Below are 23,331 nucleotides of genomic sequence, written 5' to 3'. Positions count from 1 at the left end.
CTGAGGGCTGTGGCGAAAAGTGCCCCTTCAGCTGTTCCATTATTGTTTTGTATGGAACAGTAGCAACGTCTTCAGGCGCAAGGAGAGCCCGGGCGATTTCAAACGTCTCCTCTCCGCAGATGCTGAAGAATATTGCCCTCTTCTTGGCGTCTTCTTCATCGGTGACCCCTTTGGCTTCTAGGAGGAAGGTGAAACGGGAGGCGTACGCTTCCCAGTCTCCAGATGCTGGGTTGAACGGCGAGAAGCTGCTGTCGGTTGCCATTCTGAGTTCCTTGTGTCCCGGAGCTGAAGCCTGGATACACGGTGTGAGGCAGCGGTGCGGCAGGTGGCGGTGCTGCGATGCTGTGTGTGGCAGTCAGCTCAGCGGGATCCTACCTTCGTCGCCAGTGAAATATACTCAGAGTCGCAAAGTGATTTCATGCTCTTTATTCAGCTCATAGTGGTGAGGAGGAATGAATGAATGTCCCCTCAAAGTATCTGCTTTATATACATTATTTACACAATGGGCTGCACATGATTGGCTAATTCCGGAATTCTACTGTAAGCCAATCAGGTTGTGGATTCACTTCTATCTGGAGCATGATTGGGTGGTTCCTGCCAACCAATCATACTGCTGCATTGTTCTAGGACCAATCAGACTGCTGCATTCTGAATCCTATTCAACTCAGTACATAACACGAAGTGTCTCTTCCCTTTCGCTTTGTAAAGGAGACAAGGCGGTACTAGGTGTATGGCTCCATAAGAAACCTCTCCAGAGCAATTTCACAATTTAAAAACACTTGAAATTCTCTTTTTTTTCCCCACCTCCCCGTATTTTCTTAAGTTGCAAGCTCAGCTGAGCTCCCTTTTGGGAGGATGAGTGGGGCATAAGATTTTTAAATTTTAAAGAGTTTTTATTATTATTCAGAAGGCCCAAGGACAAGTCTTTTGGTCTTTGTTTTAATAGTGTAATATTCCCCACCCCCTGCCAAATCTTTATATTGGACAGAAAGAATGCATGTTCTGCTGAGGCTAGTAAAACTCAGAATATTTGGAAAGCATGCGCTCCATGTCACCCTTTTTGGATGCATGTGACATTTCAGGTTGCCTGTCATTTGCCCCAGGTGTGGTCCTGCCCAACTGGAATCTACTAACATCCAGTGGATTTATATGGTACTCAGGTTACACAGTCAAATGTTACATTTGAAATCATTGCTCCAAGCATGAGTTTCAAGAAAGGAAGGAGAAGAAATGTTATGATTTCCTATGTTTGTGTAGGTGATTCTGGGTGTAAAGGTAAAGGACCCCTGGACGGTTAAGTCCAGTCAAAGGTGACTATGGGGTTGTGGCGCTCATCTCCACTTTCAGCCCAAGGGAGCCGGAGTTTGTCCACAGTCAGTGGTACCTCGGGTTACATACGCTTCAGGTTACAGACTCCGCTAACCCAGAAATAGTACCTCGGGTTAAGAACTTTGCTTCAGGATGAGAACAGAAATTGTGCACTGGCGGCAAGGCAGCAGCGGGAGGGCCCATTAGCTAAAGCGGTGCTTCAGGTTAAAAACAGCTTCAGGTTAAGAACGGACCTCCAGAATGAATTAAGTACTTAACCGGAGGTACCACTCTACAGCTTTCCAGGTCATGTGGCCAGCATGACAACTGCTTCTGGTGCAATGGGACACAGTGACAGCGTTGAGTTCCTGTTGCTCTGTCCCAGCTCCTGCCAGCCTAGTAGTTCGAAAGCATGCCAGTGCAAGTAGATAAATAGGTACCGCTCCGGCGGAAAGGTAAGCAGTGTTTCCATGCGCTCTGATTTCCGTCACAGTGTTCCATTGTGCCAGAAGCATTTTAGTCCTGCTGGCCACATGACCCAGAAAGCTGTATGTGGACAAGTACCAGCTCTCTTGGCCTGAAAGTGAGATGAGTGCCGCAACCCCATAGTCACCTTTGACTGGACTTAACCGTCCAGGGGTCCTTTACATTTTACCTTTACCTGTAGTAATAATCATGGATATATCCACAGTAATATTGATGGAACACCCTGTTCATTCTGAGGCAGCCTTAACATTTAAGACAAAAATGAATTTTCAAAAATGTTTTAGTATATGTGTGTCATGTTTGATCTAAATTGGTACAATTTCATTTGTGCTGTGTTTGCCATTTAATGATCTACAACACTATCCAATCAGTAATGCAGCCATTAGGAACAACATAAGAAGCTGCCATAAAAATCAGATCATTGGTCTATCTAGCTCAGTATTGCCTACACTGACTGGCAGCAGCTCTCCAGGATTTCAGGCAGGAATCTCTCGCTACCTGATGCTGCCAGTGATTGAAACCTGGGACATTCTGCTTGCAAGGCAAACGCTCTGCCACTGAACTATGGCCCTTTTAATTTAAGTATTTAAGACTGCTGCACTGGATAATTAATGAACATCAGCACTGTGGCAGCACCTGTACTCAAGAACAGGTATTTTAACAGTATTACAGTGGTACCTCGGGTTACATACGCTTCAGGTTACATACGCTTCAGGTTACAGACTCCGCTAATCCGGAAATAGTACCTCAGGTTAAGAACTTTGCTTCAGGATGAGAACAGAAATCGTGCTCCGGCGGTGCGGCAGCAATAGGAGGCCCCATTAGCTAAAGTGGTGCTTCAGGTTAAGCACAGTTTCAGGTTAAGTACGGACCTCCGGAACGAATTAAGTACTTAACCCGAGGTACAACTGTATCAGTATTTCCTTTTCTCACAACTCTCTAGATGTCTTTGAGCAGTACATTTACACATATGCACAAACATTTCAATGAAAAAAATTATGTTTAAAACAGCAACAAATGAGGCATTTGATATCAATCGTTAAATGAATGGCACCATCTTCTTAAAGGAAATTGAGGTGAGATCGGCATATTTATTCAAACCTGGACGCTTTCACTTCATGAAACTGAAAGTATGTTGCAATTACTCTCATTTTTGAAGGTCATAGTGGCATACTTCAGTTCTGTTCTAAAAGTATCTTTTGACCATTGTGTATTCAACTTACTCCCATCAAAACAATTTTGAACAGAAGTACTTGCATACTTAGCCCAGACTACAAGAAGTCAAGTGCCAATAGCAGATTTTTCCTGATGATTCAGATAACGTTGCTAGATTTGCAGAATATGTACACAGTTTTTCCACTACTAGTGGTTTACTTGTAAGAGACAACAGAATTCAGCAGCGAAAAGGTTAATTGTATAGCAATGCAATTGTGATTATGAGTCTGAGTTTAGGGCATGGGCAATAACTTTGACAGATAACCACGCAACATCTAAAATTAAATCCTTTCTAGAGTTTTAATATTACAAATTACAATAGTAACAAAAATCCATTACCTGTTCCTATTTGATCTAGACTTGATCTCAGCTATTTTTACATCCTTCACCAAACCCATTACTTTGCATGCTTCACAAAGTCTTCCAGGGAATATGATATGGCTGTCGTGGTGAAAAAAGCTGTTTTAAATAAACTTTTTGCCAGTGCCTGATTATTACTCAAGGCATAGGATCATACTACACTCCCATTCTCTTTGACAAGAAGCATATTAGCAAAAAACAAAATAGCCTTTAGTGAGATCAGCCTCCACAATATCTGTTCAGAAAGACAGGCAATATTGTTTGTAGAATTTCACAGCCCAGAATAAATTCTATATTTAATATACTGAATGCTTAATATAGCGACATGCGTCTGCTCAAGCAGGATTTCCAAAGATCAGGGACACCAAGACCAAGCGATTCATGCCTGAAATCAGAGTTAGACATGTTTCCCTGTGCATGATTCTTACTGGAAGGTTTTTATTTTATGGGAGCCAAAGTTTGTGAATCACTCTGCAATTTTCTAAATTTAAAGCAGTGTAACCTAGTTTCTCCCATCCCCCAGCAGAACTACAAAACCTGAGGCATCTTTAGTGGAGTTGTTCGTTAAAATGTAGCTACCATCTTAAATATTGCTTTTAGACAACAAATTGTGGTCTTGATGCTTTATCTAAATGGTTATGTCAAGATTCAGTCTCCAGCATGAACAGGCTTCGACAGAAATGTTACGGTAAAAATCTGGGTGCGAGGCTGCTCAGCCACCCAGCTCGTCGGACTAAGTCCGCGGGTCCCTGCGGAGGAAAATGAGCTCAGCCGGAGACAGGAGCAAGCTGCAGAAGATCCACGTTTATTGCGCAACAGGTTCAAGGCGAGATTGAACAGCGAGAAAGGGGTGACATAAACTTTTGAAACTTCCCTCCATGTCCCAGAATACAGTGCAAAATACATCCCAGTTACATCATGAATACATTAAAGAGAGGTTGGGTTACACAGATTACATCATGAATACATTAAGAAGAGGTTGGGTTACACAGGATTAACATATGGAGGAGGGAGGGGGGAATATGCAGAGCTGGAGATATGCGCAGATAAACACATCCTGATGAGAAGACAATGGTCCATGTACTGGCATTTCCTGGAGGAAAGGCTTGGCAGAGTGATTTGACAGGATTAGGGTCTTGACACCTTGCTTGAGGGATTATGGAGGACAGGGGAGGTGTGATGGAGTCCTAGAGAAATTGGCACGTTGATTTTCTATGAATTTTATAGATTTTAGTCCCTTTTGACATTGACAATTGGAAATAAATTGATATATTGTAGCGAAGAAGAAGGTGAAGAAGACATGCCCCCCCTTCCGTATCAGAAACAAGAGTTGGCATTAAATTTAGCATTTCACAGCCTTACCAGCAGATTAGTAGTCTAAATATAACAATGTATAAAATAAAATTGGTCAGTTCTCTGCCTTACAGCCAGCGGCTTTCAAAGCATCACATCCCCAAATTGGCATTTCATTCTCTCATTCAGACATCTTGCACCTTTGCAGTTGAAGAATTATTGTTGTTGTTAGCCTCCTTTGGAATTCATTTGTTCCTGAATTTGCCCGGCCTAGAAGAAGTATAACTGTATCAGTCCATAATTCTTGCATTCACTATACTTCCCTGACTGGACATTGTTATTAAGGTTGCAATCCAATACACACCTGATAATATGTGCAACTGAGGTCAGTTTGGCTTCTGAGAAATGTGTAACCATGCACAAGATTGTGTCAAAGTACTGCATTAAAACTAACTCCCAATGCAGAAAGCCTGGCTTAAGTATCATTAATGGAATAAATTCCAAAATACATTAGGGCAATACCTTTATTTGACTAACTGTAATTCATGAAATTGCATACAAACTTAAGTTTCCTAAGATTTCATCTGGCTAGATGGTAAAACAAAACAAAAAATGCAGGAGAAAAAATACTATCCAAGCTACTATCCTTGTCAGCATCTGACAATAGTCTAAAGTGTGGAAGGTAGTGTTGACATTCAGATAAGATGTCCACGGGTGTATTGCAGGTTTCAGGTTGCACCCAACTCTTGTGGGGAAAAGAAAACAATGATTTGAGTCTTCATGTCTGCACATATTAAAAACCAACTCCATTCTGCCTCTATTTTCAGGCAGAACACACAGGTTCCTTTGATATGTGAACAGGTATAAATAAGCAGTTCCCATATACAAAACAAAAAAATTTTTTTCTTTCCAGTAGCACCTTAAAGACCAACTAAGTTAGTTCTTGGTATGAGCTTTCGTGTGCATGCACACGAAAGCTCATACCAAGAACTAACTTAGTTGGTCTTTAAGGTGCTACTGGAAAGAAAAAATTTTTTTTGTTTTGACTATGGCAGACCAACACGGCTACCTATCTGTAAAAAGTTCCCATATAGTCAGAGGTAGAGATCAACTCTACTAAAGTCGGCTGTGTTTCACCTATGGACGCAGAATGCAGTTAACAGCTGGTTGCTAGGTTTGCAGACAGGATCAACTATTATGTGTTCTTCCAAAATACCTGGGTACAACAAACCTGTATCTGAAAGGGCCTCATTTGAATGTCTGATACCTCCTCTCAGATTGCTTGAAAAGTCTTCTCCTCCCCCCCCCATTGTGTTTTCAGCCATCTAGCCCATGGGTAGGCAAACTAAGGCCCGGGGGCCGGATCTGGCCCAAGCGCCTTCTAAATCTGGCCCGCGGACGGTCTGGGAATCAGTCTGTTTTTACATGAGTAGAATGTGTGCTCTTATTTAAAGTGGATCTCTGGGTTATTTGTGGGGCATAGGAATTTGTTCATTTCCCCCCTTCAAAATTTAGTCTGGCCCCCCACAAGTTCTGAGGGACAGTGGACCGGCCCCCTGCTGAAAAAGTTTGCTGACCCCTGATCTAGCCTGATAAATTCTGGTGAACTCAAAAATTTGCACATTGGTTTGTTTGAAATCTTGGTTGGCCCAATAAAGGGATTGCTCTCATTGGTGTAGCCCCCCTACAGCAAGTAAATCCCAATTCCTACTTGCCTCTGCCCTAGAGCAAGTAAATCAATAAAAATACTTAACTGACGTTCTGCCCCCTAACAAATCTTGGCTACGCCCATGATTTTCCTAATATGTATTAAAAAAAAAATGTCACTGCTTTGTGTACATTCATTAAACCTTTGGTTAGCTTCTACATAAAGATATGGAGCTGCTGTATGCTTGACATTTAGACAGGCAAAGAAGTTTAGGTTACACACTTTACTCAATAATACTAAAGATTCTTTTCTTCCATTATATGCATGTTTACCCAGAAGCACGCCTCACTGTATTCATTGGGATTTACTCACAAGTTGATATGCAGACGACTGCAGTCCAAACTGTGAGCCAACTGAGATCTTCAAGAAGTAATAAATTATCACAACAATATTAGATAATCCAGTTATTAAGACATATTAAAGTACATACTTACTGATGGAAGGGCAGTAGCCATCTCTTTTGTTCCAACATGGGCAATGGGTACAAAGTTCATTGGTTCTCCTATCATGTTTCGGTCAAATCTTGGAGACTTCTTTGGAGAAAGAAAAACACGTCTCATTCAAAAAGATGGTTTCGATTTATAAAACTGGGAAAGTCATAGTTGTTAGCCATTCTAAACATTACACACAAATGCAGAATTATTGGAACCCCACTTTGCTTCTCAAGTTGATATTGTTTATAATCCACCTATAATTTGTTAAGTTGTGGGTTGACATAGCAGACAACACAGCGATTTCTCCAAAGCAGCTCTTTATTTGTAAGCTGGAACAGAACTGAGCTGAGGAGCTCAGTCAGCCTGCTTATACAGAGCTCCAGAACAATTGTAACTGTTGCAGCTTTCTAAAACTATCCAATCACTGAACGTCACTTTCGATCCTTCATTTGCATAACTATCTACAGTATCCCCCTGCTGGCCCAGGGTGAGAACTTCAGTACATAACATAATTAATATCCACTATTTAACTAGGCTCACTTTCCATTTCCTCATAATGAAAACTTTCATGTGCTGTTCTGTACAATTCCCGCGGAAGTCAATTTCCTAAATATTTTTTTTTTAATGTCCCTAAGCAAGAATGCTGACAACGCTTTCTGGATTTGTTTTATTTTATTATTCCAGGATCACAAGATCATCTGTATATTAAAGTCATTGTATTACTGAAGGGAAACAGCTGTATGTGTGGTATATACCATCTCGGGACTATTTAATTGCTCATCGTCTAACATTGTATATGCCATCAAATGCCAACAGTGTCCTTCAGCTCTCTATATTGGACAAACAGGCCAAACCTTACGCCAAAGAATAAACGGACATAAATCAGACATCAAGAATCACAAGACAGAGAAACCAGTAGGAGAACACTTCAATCTCCCAGGACATTCTATACAAGATCTCAAAGTAGCTGTATTGCTACAAAGGAATTTCAGAAATAGACTGGAAAGAGAAGCTGCTGAATTGCAACTCATTACCAAACTTAAAACCATGGAGAGACCTGGTCTGAACAAAGACATTGGATTCTTATCTCATTATACATGACAAAGCCATTTTTCACCTTCTCACCCCTTGCTTTTTCCTGTAAGACCTATTGCAGTCGTTAAGAGTCGTCAACAGGCTCATCACAGCTATCTGCCAATCACCCATTCCCACCACCCTTCTGAGTAATACCCCTCCCCACCTTCTCACTATATAGAAGGATCTGGCAACTTCTGTTTCAGTGTATCTGAAGAAGTGTGCATGCACACGAAAGTTCATACCAAGAACTAACTTAGTTGGTCTTTAAGGTGCTACTGGAAGGAAAAAATTTTTTTTTGTTTTGACTACCTAGGACTGCAATCCTGAATGCACTTACCTGGAAGAAAGCTCCACTTAATTCAATAGGACTTAATTCTGTTTAAAATATCTGAAATTCTATCAAGCAACTTTTCTCTTCTTGCTATGCCATTCAACAGTACTAAAAGAATAGGGCTGCTGTAGGGACTGTGGTGTTGCCAAGGCATAAAATGTTGAGTTTATATAGTAGGAATACATGTTTTAACATAACGGTAGTTCCTGCCGCAGTTAGGTTTACAGGGAGAAAGTCATTCTTTAAGAGACATTCTTATAAAATTTCAGAAGCTTTTGCTGATCTTGCAGTACTGTGTCACCAGAAAGGTCTTAGATAAAGACGTTTACAGGAGTATAAACTGTTAACTCCTGTAAGATATTTCATTAGACTACCTCAGAAGTTATAACACAAAAGCAGCTTCTGAGCAAGGAATAGCCAGATTTTATAGTATATGAGGATATTTTGCTTTATCATTCAATACCAAATAGAGTTGATTTAATGCAAGCTCTTGAGTAAAATCTATCAGCTGTATTTGAGACAGACAGCATATTTTACCAAATCCATTTTTACTTAGCCCAATTAAATAAATTTGAGGGGCTACAAAGCAAGGAACCACGGTTAGGAACAAACTCACAGCCAAGTCTTCTAAACCAGCCACTCCTCTAAATACTGTAGTTTTCCTAAAATGAAGGTTAAAATATGGTATGCACTCCTTATAAAGGCACAAAAATTATCCTGTTTTCACCTGTATTTGCTCTGGTTTATCACCACGGCATTCTGTTTTGTTTTCCTCTGGGTGGAGCCCTTCTCACATATACTTCTCCTGTTAGGGCATATTTACTTGGAAGTAAGTACTGTATAAGTGAATTCAGTTGTATGTAATCCCAAGTAAACATGCATGGTTTTGTGGACTTAATTGTGCCTTCATATTTTTCATTAAGGTTTCGAACCTACACGATAGCAGTCACTGAGATGTCTATAATTATTTTGAGCACCAATATAAATTAGTGTTTACAAGCTTGCATAGTTGCAATATGCCCCCAGTCTTGCGAGGTACTACAAGAGATCCAAATTTTTGTTCATGAGGGTTGGGACTATTTGTCCCAACTACTATAAGGACTATTTGTGTTCCCATCACCACTCAAGATTATGACCTGTGAAAGGAATAAACTCATCACAATTAAACAGTCCACATCTGGGTTTGCATTGCAGCATTTCATGGTGAGGTAGATTATATGTGTGTATGAGGATTGCCATTTCTTTCTTTTAACAGAAATTGAATAAAATAGAATTTTAATAAAAATAAAATTAATAAATATATACAGTAACAGCTATACGACAGGTCAAAATCCAACAGGTCAAGCTGTTCTTTGAACCTTGGTGTCCATCAGTGCGGCTGCCAGCCCTGCAGATAATAACGTAACAGGAGTTCTTCAACAAGGAAGTCCAATTAGAAGCAAGCAGCCTAATGTCACTAAAAGTCAGGCAGAGCATAAAATAAGACAAAGTAATGCCTGTCTACAGTCACTGCTTCATGTAGAATTGTTAGAGCTCCATAGGGGGGAAGGGGGAGAAATATAGGCTGGTGTTTTGATGACGAGAATCTCATCTAATTGCTACCAAAATCACATTCATGAGGAATAGGGGGTCTCACATTAGTCACTGGATTTCTGCCTTTTCACTACAGTATTTCCATACAAACTGACCAAGTAAAAACAGGGCCTGCTCTTTATGAAGCAAGATATATACACGGTAATATCCAGCAGATATAGACTGCAACCCCAGTTTTGAATCTGCAGACATCTGTCTTAATTTCTGTAGTGATGGACATGTTAGCCTCTGGCAGCAAAAGCAATGAACCATCTTGTGGCATTTGAAAAACGCTAGTCCACAAAACTGTTACGCCCTTTTAAGAGTGCAATCCTATACAACGCCTACTCGAAAGTAAGTCCAGTGAGTTCCATAGGACTTACTCCCAGGTAAGCGTATTGCTGCTTGGCAATACGCGCATCCTAAGTCAGCTGCACTGACCACATCAAGACTTAAACCAAGTAAGTGTATGTAGGATTGCTGGGCTTGTTTGTTAACGTTTGAGACACTGTGCGATTCTTATATGAACGTCTGTTTTTATCATTTTTGAAATTTCCACAAATCCTTCTAATTCCATCTGTGGACTGCTCTCCCCAGGGAAGTTCGCCTGGTGCCTTCATTATACACCTTTAGGCACCAGGCAAAAACAATTCCTTTTTAACCAGGCCTTTGGCTGACCTGATTGACATTTAAAAATGTGGCTCTTTTTTTGGGTTATTGTTTTTATTTTGATTTTATATATTGTGATCTTTTCTGTGAACTGCCCTGAGACCTCTGGGTATAGGGCAGCATATAAATTCAATAATTAAAATAAATAAAATAAAATCTCCCACATATGATCGAATGAGCCTACAAGATAAATGTTATTATAAGCAGTGCTCTTATTTTTCTGGGGTTACCACTAAACATTTTGTGAATCTAACGGAAGAAGAAACTATTTTTATTTTTTTTTAGTTTCTTCTCTAGCATGGTGAATCGTCAGTTCTATTGCTACCCCCAATGTCCTTTTACTGTGTTTGTTTTCCCCGATTTGAACTACAAAATTGTGATTTTCTTGAGTCAAAATGAGAGTTCTGTACATAGCTGTCAACCGTCCCTTATTTGGCGGGAAACTCCCTTATCCCAGCACCGTGTCCCGCTGCTGTCCCTTATTGATGATGTCCCTGAAATTTCCCAGGTTTCAAAGGAAGCAGCTCCTCTTCCTCCCCCCCTGCCGGCCAGGGAGGAGGGAGGCTCCAACTGTGTTGCTTGGCTGCCCAGCACGGCCCCCTCCGGCCTCCTCTCACCAGCCTTGGCCCCCGGGAGCCTCTCCCTGCTGGGACTGGCGGAAGCCTTGGGCCCTTCCGCCGCCATCCTCCTCGCGGCCGCCAAACTGAGCGTCTCTGCCTGGGGCCTCCCCTCTGTCCGCCGCCGCCACTCCCGCTAGGCCGCACTGCGGCTGCGCCACCAAAGGACCCGGATGAGATGGGCAGCCTGGCGCGGCCTATGAATTGCTGAGGAGCCTTAAAAGGGGAGCGAGGGCAACCATAGAGAAAGCAGTTCAGAGAGAGGAGGAGGAGGCACGGGCAGGTGTTCCAAGAGCTAACCATAGAGGGGGAAAGCGGAGGAAGGTCCGCAAGCGCTTCTCCCATAGACTTGTAGTGGTAGACTAGCATAGATGGTCTGATCTGCGGATTTACTTCAGGTGCCATTTGCCCCCTCTTCCTCTAGCTTCGGAAGGGACCGACTGTGAGGGAAGCCTGATGGAATTGAGAGCTGCAGATGGAGCACGAGAGAAAAGATACAGAACTGCAGCAGCATCTTTGTAGCTTGGACTTCATTTTGCGCAAAAAGTGGTTGCTGCTTATAGTTATTTAATTGCAGTGTTTCATCAGCTGGTGTCTTGAGCAGCAACCTCTGGAAGTGAAGGGCTAAAAACCGGTGCTGCTCTCCCAAATTATCTGGTCCCTTTTAACTTCGTATTTCAGCTGGTTGACTAAAATCCCTTATTTTGGCTGCTGATCCCTTATTTTCGAGGCTGCTGGTCCCTTATTTTCAAATCTGTAAGTTGACAGCTATGGTACTGTACCCCTAAACATTTTTTAGAAATAAGCACTGATCATAAGCTACCGTTCATGGTTCCATCTACTCTCCTCAGTGAAAAATAAAATAAAAACAAACACCGCCTGATGCCGCCAGTAACCTTCCCCACCCAAATCTGCTGCCTCCACCCTCCCCGGAAGCTGTAAAGAAAAGGAAAACGTGCGCTGGGCGAAGAGTCATTGCAAGGTTGCACGAGGGGGGCGTGTCCAGGGTTGCCAGGAGGCGGGGACCGAGGGCCAGCCAGCGATTGGCCAATGGGAATCGAACCCGCCTTCATTTCTGCCCCCGGGTTGGACAGCGCGGACATTCCGCCGGCGCTCCGGGCCCGCTGGTTGGCTGCGGCGCCCCTTCCCGCCCAATGAGCGCGCGCGTCGCCTCGGCGGAGAGGCGAGAGGCGCGCGCAGCCGTTAGCTGGCTCTTCTTTTCGGCGAGCGCTTCGCCGCGGCGCGGACGGCTCTCGCTCTTGCCGCCGTTTCCCGGAGATAATGGCGCCCCTCGGGAGCTGACGTTCGTGGTTCCTCTCTTCCCCCTTCTCTGTCCTCCTCGTCCTCCTCCTCCTCCTCTAGCCTCGGAAGGGACCGACTGTGAGGGAAGCCGACGCCGCCGACGCCTCCGGGCCTCGCGCGCAGCAGCAGCATCACCAGCATGAAAGTCATCGTCGGCATTGGCGGGTGAGGAGGGTTTTGGCGCGTGGGGCGCGGGCGCGAGCGAGGAAGGCGCGCGCGGGAGCCGAGCGGGCGGGGGCGGCCGCGGGGGCGCATGGCTCTGGACCGACATATATTCGCCATGCTGCTGCTGCTGCTCTTTTTATTTTATTTTCACTTGCTTTTATTTTTTATTTTATTACAATTATTACTTTTATTATAATTATTACTGTTATTATCAAGCGGAGACAGGACTCATGGCTTTGGACCGACATATATTCGCCATGCTGCTGCTCATTTTATTTTATATTCACTTGCTCTTATTTTTATTATAATTATTACTATCAAGCGGGGACGGGGGCTCATGGCTTTGGACCGACATATATTCGCCATGCTGCTGCTACAGCTGCTGCTCATTTTATTTTATATTCACTTATTTTTATTATAATTATTACTATCAAGCGGGGACGGGGGCTCATGGCTTTGGACCGACATATATTCGCCATGCTGCTGCTGCTCTATTTTATTTTCACTCGCTTTTATTTTTAATTTTATTATAATTATTACTATTACTGTCAAGCGGGGACGGGGGCTCATGGCTTTGGACCGACATATATTCGCCATGCTGCTGCTGCTATTTTTATTTTTTTCATTTGTTTTTGCTTTATTATAATTATTACTTTGTTATAATTATTACTGTTTTTATCAAGAGGGGACAGGGGCGCATGGCTTTGGATCGGCATATATTCGCCATGCTGCTGCTATTATTATTATTATTAATTATCTCCTCTATTCAGATGGCTTGTTTCTCCCAGAGCGGTTCAGTTTTGAACGTTTGTTTCTAGGGGATTGGGGAGAGAAAGAAGAGGGGGCTGAATTTTTATTTTTTAACTTATTCAATGCTTGCTCTCATTTGTATTATGATTGACCCCAACAAATAAATTTCGTTTACGTAACTGGCTGATTTAAAAACAAGCAGCAGCAACGGGTTGCATAAAATAATATAAAACGTTATAATTGTGAAACACTTCTTTTGAAAACTAAGGCGGTCTTTAAAACAGATTTTTGGGGAGGGGCTTGCGATGCCATCAGGTTGGCAGAAAAGGCGCGCCAAGGGCAAAAGGGGAAGGTGGTGAGATGGGAGGGAAAGACCCAGAACAAAGTGGCGAATTGTACAGGCGCTTATTTGGAGGATCCAGGCTAGGCTTCCCTCCCTGTTGTTTCTTTATTATATTATTTTTATTTGAGTAGAGGTTGGCTTAGAGGGCACCTTCCCCCTCCAGGCCTCCACCGTTGCAGCAGAGCATTGTTTCCGGTAGGGATAGTGATGGGGGGTAGCGAGAGAGGAGCTGAGTCTGCTGCAGTTGCTGCTGCTTGTGTTGGATGAATGGGGCCAGGATGGTTTTCACCCTCCTCTGGGGATGGCCTTCAGCCCTGCTGCCCATGTGCAAAATCTGGCAGCCGTTGGAGCAGGAGGCTTGCTTCCACATGCTTAGTTTCCATTCTGTGCCGCAGCAGCTGTTGAGGTTATGGTGTAGGATGTTAAAAGTGTGAGGCGGGGCTGGTTGCTGGCCTCATGGAACTGTTTCATTTTCTCTCTTTTTAAAAAAAATAATTTTATACTTTTTTATTCTGACAAACTAATAATCATAAATAAATAAATAAGAATAAAAATGTGCACCCCACCACTGAGACCATTCCATTTTAACTATGCAAACTCCCAAAATTTCAACACCTCTTGCGATGGCTTGACCCCTTTCCGTTTTAACAGTACAAGTTCTACAAACACCCTCCATATCTCCTCAGAATAATTTCTCCTGCATATTCCCCATCTTACCTTAATGGCACATGTTAATTTATCATTAATAGCTATATCCCACACTTCTTTGTATCATTCTTCCTTTTTATATTCTGGTTGCCCGTTCCACTTCCTCGCTATAATAATTGGTGCAGCTGTCAATAAATTTGTGAGCAAGTCCTTCCTAGCCTGTGAACCTTCCACCCCATCGTAAATTGATGATAATGCTACCTCTGGGCTTTGTCAGCTTTAACCCAGTGATTTCTGTTACTTGATTTTTATGGAGATCTTGCATTGTATGGTATTGATTGTTTAATAAATGTGTGCATTAAAACCAGTTGGGTGGTCAGAAGCTAGATTCTGTGTCTGGTTGGGGAGGCTGCTTAAGAACCCACGCTGATGATGACGACGGCACAGCTTTTTTAAAATTATATTTTTATCTTGCCCTTTCTTTCTTCAAGGAAAGGGCTTAAGACAGCTTCACAGAAGATTAAGTTAACAGTGGCTCCTATGTCTGCTACCCCCAGGAACAGAAGCAGCATAGCACTGAATACCAGTTTTGGGAGAACAACAGTGGGAGAGGACTATTGTGCTTATGTCCTGCTTGTGGGCTACCCATAGGTATCTGGTTGGCCATTGTGGCAGACTGGATGCTGGCCTAGATGGGACTGTGATTTGCGCCATCAGAACTCTCGAGTGCCGAATGGTGCATGTGGTTCTCCCCATGCACAAACGTGGTTCTACTTTGCATTGACAACTCTGTGAGCTAGGCTGAACTTTGCGGCTGGTTGGGCTGCCCTAAAACCTTTAACTAGTACTTTACTTTGGCTTGTCTATGAATAAAAGCAGTGATAAAACAAGGACTTAATGCATCTGACTAAGCAAATTGTGTGTCTCCAAAGCTACAATAAATGGTGCCTTGCTGTTTAGCTGCAGTAAGCTGACATGGCTACGCCTTTGAGTCTTAAGTTTTTGTTCTTACTGGGGATGTTTTAAAATGGTAGACACTGTGTGTGTGTGAGAGAGAGGGAGGGAGGGAGGGAAGGGAAGCTTATGGGCGGTAGTCAGGACATAGTTTGCAGCCACTATAAGCAGAATCAGGAAGTACAGCTGTCTTTTCTAGCAGCTAGTTTCATATTTCCCCTTTATCTCTTTGGTTCACTCATCTCCTAGTAACGTTTTCCCACACAGAGATGTTTCTTGCTTCCCACAGATGTGTTTGGAGTCTGCATGTTTTCTAATTTAATTCACACCTTTCATTTTCCATCCTTCCTTCCACATTCTTATTTCAGGATCACCAATGGAGGGAAGACCACCCTGACCAACAAACTTATGCAGGCACTGCCTAATTGCAGTGTTGTGCACCAAGACGACTTCTTTAAGGTGAGGCAGAATTCAGTTTGTATACCCTTCTATGATCTCCACATTCCTTGCATCACCTCCTACCCCATCCTGTTTTGAATACAAGAAATCCTGCAACCTGCATCTGTTGTAAGTAGACTACTTATTACAGACTTGCTGTCTGTAAGGGGCACTTCACTTGACCCTTTCTATATAAGGTGGCTTTGGGAAATGGGTTGAATTCTTAAGATGAGGGTTGTACTGTGTGGCAGTGCTAGGGCCATCAGCGCCCAGTGTTCTGAATGCCGAGTCCAAAATACATCCTATTTCTGTCTGAGATGTCTGTGGAAGGAGCGATGGCTGGAATCTCCCATACAGTCCCACAACAGTAATAGAATGCTGCAGAGTTTCTGCTGCAGCAAGTAAACCACAAAGGATGTCTTAGTATGTAATATCCATAATTGTGTATTTCTGTCAATACAGTGGAACCTCGGGTTGCGAACATGATCCATGTGGGAGGCACGTTCGCAACCCACAGCGCCGCATGTGCGGGTTGCGATTCAGCGCTTATGCACAATTTAGTGGTTCTGCGCGAACGCCGAAACCCGGAAGTAACCCGTTCCTGTACTTTGGGTTTGACGCGGTGCGCAACCCGAAATCACGTAACCTGAAGCACCTGTAACCCGAGGTGCCACTGTATCTACATGAGAAATAATTGAGAAATTTCTGTTGTGCCGTTACCTGTGCACAAACACTGCTGAACCTCCACATAACATGGGCAGAACTGCTGTTGTGACCTAGGGCAGCCATCTGACTTACCTCTGTGTGTGCTGAATAATGGCCCCTGTATGCAGAAGTTAATACTAGTTGATCATATGTTGTCCAGTAAGCTGTTAAAACCAGCGTTATTTATTTAAAGTACTTTTAACTCTACTTCTTAGTCAAGAAGGCTCCCAAAGTGGCTTAATGAAATCAAGTAGTAAGACGGTCCCTGCCCCGCCAGCTTCAATCTAAAATAGGTGACTCACAAAGAAAAAAGAATGATGTAAAAAGCAATCTTAGGCACCAGTTATTAACCTTATGACTCATTTGTGTAAGTAATGCCTATTGAAGTTGCTCATCTCTTATAAAAGTGGTATTTCCCCCTTTTGTCCCACAGCCATAGTAATGTTTTGAAGGGCAGGGAAGGGAGGTCATCTTGCAAATGCTAGAATACAAATGGTCCTGCTAAAATGGATTTTTGTACTGGCCACACCTTGGTGAGGCAGATTTCTAGCTGTTATAACTGAGGAGAGTTTTGCAGATGTGTTAGAAAATAACCTGCTATTTGCAGAGGTTAGTGAGTGGGGCTTTGGTGATGAGCATAGCTTGTTTTTCTCACGACTAACATGATAAAATATGCAGAAACATGTTGGTTTGCTGGTGTTACCGTACCTAATTGCAAATGTTGGCTGCTTTTAGCACAGAATGTTCACCTTGGTGCTGAATTCTTAATTTTACAATAAGACTCTAGATAGCATCAGCAGCAGATCCATACATTTAAAATGGGGGACAAGGTATTCACTTCTAACAGCTGAATGGGACGATGAGTGAGGGCCCTGTGTCCATTGTTTACTTCCCCATAGCCTTTCTTAATCTTACAGCTTAGCTCATGTCTAGTATTGGAACTTAGCTGAGAAGCACACACCTGGAGGGAGAGATGGAGAGCTGGCACACCACCTCTTTTTGCTGTAAAAATTAGATACTCTAAATATTAAGAGAAATTTGGTTTCAAATATGCAGGTCTCCTATAGTTGTATCTAATTACCTCTACTTTAAACAGATGTAATATTGGACATATTTAGCCCACCTAGTCCTTTCCCCCCACACTGTGTGCAAATTCCTCCCCTTCTTTCTCTTTTCCCTGCCTCCGGCATTGACCATTCAGTTGGTAACTTTGATCCTAGGAGTATAGAATCATCCCACTCTTAGTGAAACTGCTCCATATCCAGCAACATTTGTTTTCTCCAACTTGGTAACTTAATGGGGTTTCATACTGTTCCTACCTGATGTTTTACGTCTTCTTTGTCCTCTTGGCCTTGTTTTTGTTTTGCTATATCAATTTACTTTGGGAGGAGGGTTGATGCCTGTGAGTTGTTCTGCAGTCAGTGGATAAGACCTCTGGTGTGGCCTCTGGATGACATTTCTGTTTTTGAAAGTAGGTTAGGTGTGCTTGTGGTAGTGATTAGATAAAGGGTGAAGTGTCTTGTTTCTGCCTTGTCCATCTGCACTACTTAAATTTATTGAAAATGCAGCTGTAATACATTTTTAAGGGCACTGAGTTACCAGAAATCAGTTTCAACGGGCTCTTTACCCATCATGCTCTTCTTAAAATGGATGTTGAATTTGTCAGCAGTTCTGTAGACAGTTCTTATTCTGTTTCAGCCCCAGGATGAGATAAAGGTTGAAGATGGATTTAAACAGTATGATGGTAAGTTCTGTTTATATCCATGCAATTACTAAAAATAAAAATTCTAGTCCTAGAACTGCACAATAGGGCATGAGTTGGTAGAGTCCCTTGGAATTCATAACTTTGATAACATGTGTTTTTCTTGAATCTAATGAATCTTACTGCTTTTTTGTCTTAGTTATTAGTGCTTTGGACATGGATGCCATGATGAGTACCATCAACGCTTGGAAGAAAAACCCAATTAAGTTTGAACGATCTCATGGCATTAACACACTAGATACTAGAGCAATAGAGGATTCAGAGGAGAATGATACCATCCATATTCTTATCGTGGAAGGATTCTTGCTTTATACTTACAGGTAACTGAAGCACACGGTTAATGAGCTCTAACTAGGTGATTACTTTATAGAGTCATGACATTTCAATGATCCCTTCTGTCTGTAAGTAAAACTTAATATTCCTAAAGCTGTTCCAGCCGTCTGTATCTAATCACATAACTGCTAGCAGCTGCTTGGCAGGTCTTTGATAATGAAATGAGTGTTGTGTGATTATTTTTGATTGTATGGGCACATAACAGCAGACTGTGATAACATAACCATTACTTGTTCTGGTGCATGATAGGTAATTGCTGTTCTGATGGGCAGTTCTTTCACAATGTGAATACCTTTTGGTGGGGCTGACCAGGGCAGAGTAGCAGAAATGAAGGACTAGGTTGGCATATTTTCAATGAGGAAACTCAAATCTTAGCAAGCATTTTTAAAATTTATATTCCTGGTTGCGGCTTGAATATGAGCTATCCCTATAGTAAGGTACTTGGACTTCCAAACTGCTTTGGATCATCTCCCTCACCAAAATCTCCTGAGTGAACTTAATGATCATGGGTTAGAATTACCAGTTCTTTTATTGGGTCATTTGAGTTCAAGAGCAGAAAGCAGCAAGAACAGAGAGTTACGTTGTGCTGTCTGCCAAGGATACGTATTGGGACTAGTATTATTTAATCTATTATTAACTATCCGGGTGAGCTGTGAAATAGTTAGAATTGTGAATGTGACACCAAAATGTCTGAGATGGTGAAAATCCAAGCTGATTACAGAGAACTCTAAAGCAGGTCTCTTCCACCTTTTTCAGACCCAGACCCACTTTTAACCCAAACATGCATTTGGGGCCCCATTTCTTAATTTTTTAAGTCATATATTGTACAGTTGTACCTTGGATCCTGAACACCTTGCATGTCTTAACATTTTGGCTCCCAAAAGCCGCCAGCCCGGAAGTGAGTGTTCCAGTTTGCGAACGTTCTTTGGAAACCGAACGTTTGACGCGGCTTCTGATTGGCTGCAGGAGCTTCCTGCAGCCAATTGGAAGCTGCGCCTTGGTTTCCGAACGTTTTGGAAGTCGAATGGACCCACCAGTTCTCTCAAGGACTTGTTCAAGTTTAGTGAACAGGCAACAAAATGGCAAATGGGTTTCAATGGTAATAAATGTAAAATGATTCACATTGTGGCAGTGACATTCACATGCATGCTGCAAGGATATGAACTGGCACTGACTCTTCAGGAAAGATGTTTTGTTATAGTGTGTAGTAATATCAAATCATCAAGCCTCTTTGTGGCAGCCTTGAAAATAAAGGTCCATGCTAGGAATTAAAAGTAAAATGACACATTGTTGCCCTGATGGAAATTTAATGTGACCACATTCAGAGTACAGGTAATTCGCAACTTACAAGCGTTTAACTTGTGAGTATTCAGCTTTATGCACTTGGCAGTTTAAAAAATAATTAGAAGAGGAGGCAGGTATATGGGGAAACCCCTGGCAATCCTACCTGCCGTTGATCCTAGCGAGTTTTGACTATATGCACTGTTGGGTATAGGTGCTGTCCTCTGAACATAACCCCCCAGGGTAAGTTGAGAGTCACTGTATTGTGTCTACTTCTCGTTGCTCAGTCTTTAATAAAAGTATGATAGAGCTGTAAAGGTGTAGCAAAGGGAAATATAAAATATCAAAGGGTTAAAAGACCAAGCATGTGGGCTTTTCAGTTTATAACAACCAGTGCAGGAGAGGGCATGACATATTATTCATGGTTATGGATTTCACATAATGAATTTGATGAGCAGACCATTCGGGACAGAAAAGAAAATATTCTTTCAAAGGAGCTTAATGTATTACATTCACTGCTGCAGAACATGGTTGCAGCTTAAATGGCTCTAATGGGGGATTAGACAATTCATGGGGAATACGCCTGTCAATAGTTCTTGGCTATGAGCCACGTAAGAGGCAATGTCCTGGTTGCTGGATGTAACGATTGTGTTGATGCCCATTGTTGGATAAAGGACGCTAGACCATTTGGTATTATTAATGAGGGATTTTCCTTTGTTTTGATGTATTAAAAAAAACACCCAGGTCACCTTTTCTTTTCTTTTTAGGCCCTTGATTGATGTATTTGACTACCGGTATTTTCTTTCTATTCCCTATGAAGAATGCAAGAGGAGGAGAAGGTAAGCCAAACACACACACACACACCCTACAAAAAGCACAAGTTGTTTGATAATCTGAAAAGTCATGTTGAGGTGACCGAATAAGTAAATGGGCTTTGCATGAGCAAAGGACTTTCTTAATTTGCTCGATAGTAAACACATTCAATCTGAAACTTAACCGTGTTTTTTTGTCCCTCCTCCCCAAATGTTTAGTTCAAGGAATTACACTGTACCTGATCCACCGGGTTTGTTTGACGGTCACGTCTGGCCCATGTATGTCAAGCATAAGATGCTAATGGAAGACCTTAATGTTGATGTGGGTAAGTTTAAATTGGGACATGGGGTCAGTTTTAAAGATGATTGTATTCTGTGAGGTAGGTGTTACAAGTTTATTTTAAGATTTTATAAGGCAATGTTCCCACAGTGATTTTACCAGTGTGAAATATTAGTGTTATTGAAATGATCGATTTGCTCAAGCTGCAACTGTTGCTCATTAAATAACTCTTCATAATGAATTGACTTTCAGTATATGACTGTTTGAGTAGGGCAGTGTTGAATTGATAACATCTGTGTATCTGCCCATCCTTCACTTCAAAGTAGTCCTTTTCTAGCAGCCCAGATTGTCTCCTTTACACAGCTTCAAACAGCTGGGGCTGCAAAGGATGCTTCCATGCCACATGGAGACTAAACTTTCTGGCCCAAGATTCAGAACAAGTTTTCAAATTAAAAATGGGTGGGATATAGTGTACTCAAAGCTCACAAATCTGTCTTTGGGCTAGGACACCTTTGGCCCTCCAGATGTTACTAAGCTACAACTCCCATCTCTCTTGATGGGGCTGAAGAGAGTTATAGTTCAGTATCTGGAGGGCTAAAAGGGTAGGTGGTTTGGATGGGCTTGCTTAGTTGTCTGGGGACCATTTTACTCACTGCAGGCACATAACTTTACAGTAATCTGTAATCAGCATCCTAGCTCAGAGGTTTTCAACCTTTTGGGGTCCATGGCTCCCTTAACCAACTACATTCTTTCTGTTGCACCCCTGTGGGGCTCAGGAGCCCGGTTATATCACCCCTTGCCTGCAGAGCTGGCAGCCCCTCACCCCTCCTTTGTGGAGGGTTCCCTCAGCCTCCTCTCTTCTCCCCTCTCATTGGGAGTCCTCTGGGCAGCTGCTGCCCCTGATCTCTGAGCTGCCCACCTTGCCCCAAAGAGAGGTGCCTCCTCATACTGCCCCACAGGTGCCTGGGAAGCAACCCTTGGCCATCCATCCCCAGAGGCAGCATTTGCTTAGGGAGCTCAGCAAACAGCTGTGCAAGCCTTTGGGAGGCAGAGATGTATTGAGGGCATCAGAGGAGGGAAGGAAAGAGAGGCAGAGGCCAGGGTTGCCCATGGCAACCCAACCATCATTCAAGGCACCACAGAGTGCCACGGCACACTGGCTGAAAACACTGTCCTAGCTTGTTAACAAACTGTACTTTGAACTCTCCTTTATTTCCTGTTTGCTGAATTGCCATGGTTTGTTGCTAGGATCAGAAACATTGTAACAGCAAACCAGTATTTTGTTACATCTTGAATCTGAAATGGTCTGAAAACTTTGAATTATCCAGTATATATTCATGAAAATGAAACTGCATTTCTTCAGGAAGATCTTTGTGAATCTTAAACATCTGCTTTCCTCCTCCCCCTAACTCTTGTTGGCCAGATTTAAAAATGCATTACATATGCAGATCTGTGCGCCTGGCATACACAGAAATAGCAATACTTAAAATAACTGGCTTATTTCAGCTTGCTTGCTTCCTTCTTCAAATGGTGGTGTTTTATATTTCAGTTCAGTTGGATGGAAGAAAATCAAGAGAGGAGCTCTTTAATGAAGTCTATGAACACATTCAGAACAGCTTAGAAGAACTGCTGGTAGGAATTGTTCTTAAGTAGGGGGGCAAAATGAGTTGCAGATTGTTCCGTGTAAGATGATTAACTCATTACAGTTCCAAAAAAGTACATCTGTGTGCATGTGCATCAATGCTCTGTATTTTAATTTGGGCTACCCCCTAGGGTTGCTAACAGGTACTTGATGGTGAGAAATCTCACAAATATTGATTTTTTTTCTTCAGATGATTGCAATTATATAAAGGCTACACCCCATGTCATATAGCTGTTACAAGCATATAATTACCTCTTTTGGAAAACGTGTTTATGAAATTTTTTTATTATGTTTTACAGAGATAGACAAGTGGTTGGAGGATTCTTGTGAAGTAGAAGACACTTGTTCAGTAACTTATTTTTTTCTCTCCTACATATGCCTGGCTTGGCAGTAAAGTTCCAACTTCTATGAAGATTTTTTTCCCTTTGCTGTTAATAAATACATTTTTCTTGCTGACATAAGTCTCTAAAATGTGGCCTTGATTAAAAAGCATTTACCACCTTCAAAGCTTTTGAGATTTATTTTGTGCTTTTTTTATTAACGCTATCTATATTTGCATAGGAATCCTAGAGGTTGTATTGTGCAAATTATATTGTCAATAGTACAGGATGCTTTCTAATACCTGGTCAGACTGCCTTGTCTATTATTATTTATAACCCACCTTTTTCTCAATGTGGCTTACAGCTAAAAATAAGAACCACTAAAATAGTAAGCAATAATTAAAGAACAATTAAACACTGATATAATTAAAACTATAATCTGTTAAAACCATGCAAATAATTACAATAGAAACAGCACAGCACCAGTCCTTTCATTAAAAGCAGTCAGTTCCCAAAAGCCTGTTGG

General features: G+C 42.2%; 2 protein-coding genes across 3 annotated transcripts in view; one reads left to right on the top strand and one right to left on the bottom strand.

Moving 5' to 3' along the window:
* Window positions 1-944, bottom strand: part of SPPL2A (signal peptide peptidase like 2A) — a 41,843-nt gene extending 40,899 nt beyond the window's left edge. For both annotated transcript variants that reach the window (XM_083586677.1, XM_083586679.1), the window contains exon 1: window positions 672-944. The gene's annotated coding sequence lies outside the window, so the exon portion shown is untranslated. The remainder of the gene's footprint in view (window positions 1-671) is intronic.
* An 11,208-nt stretch (window positions 945-12,152) lies between these two features.
* LOC310749707 (nicotinamide riboside kinase 2-like) lies at window positions 12,153-22,992 on the top strand. The gene is made up of 8 exons (XM_083587076.1): window positions 12,153-12,537; window positions 15,601-15,691; window positions 18,074-18,119; window positions 18,277-18,457; window positions 20,519-20,590; window positions 20,783-20,889; window positions 22,393-22,475; window positions 22,785-22,992. Exons 1-8 carry the CDS (start codon window positions 12,512-12,514, stop codon window positions 22,788-22,790), a joined length of 612 nt encoding a protein of 203 aa, XP_083443202.1. The 5' UTR covers window positions 12,153-12,511; the 3' UTR covers window positions 22,791-22,992.
* Window positions 22,993-23,331: the final 339 nt, after the last annotated feature.

Source organism: Podarcis filfolensis (assembly GCF_964270895.1).
Source record: "Podarcis filfolensis genome assembly, chromosome: 14".
Lineage (NCBI taxonomy): Eukaryota > Metazoa > Chordata > Lepidosauria > Squamata > Lacertidae > Podarcis > Podarcis filfolensis.
The sequence above is the reverse complement of the archived record's forward strand: the minus strand, read 5'-3'. Positions and strand labels throughout refer to the sequence as shown.

Bases quoted from the DNA above. Each gene is read 5' to 3' on its own strand.
- LOC310749707 (XM_083587076.1), top strand. From the start codon at position 12,512: ATGAAAGTCATCGTCGGCATTGGCGG. The intron at 12,538-15,600 runs GTGAGGAGGGTT...TTCTTATTTCAG, and splicing joins GTCATCGTCGGCATTGGCGG to GATCACCAATGGAGGGAAGA. The intron at 20,591-20,782 runs GTAAGCCAAACA...CCAAATGTTTAG, and splicing joins GAATGCAAGAGGAGGAGAAG to TTCAAGGAATTACACTGTAC.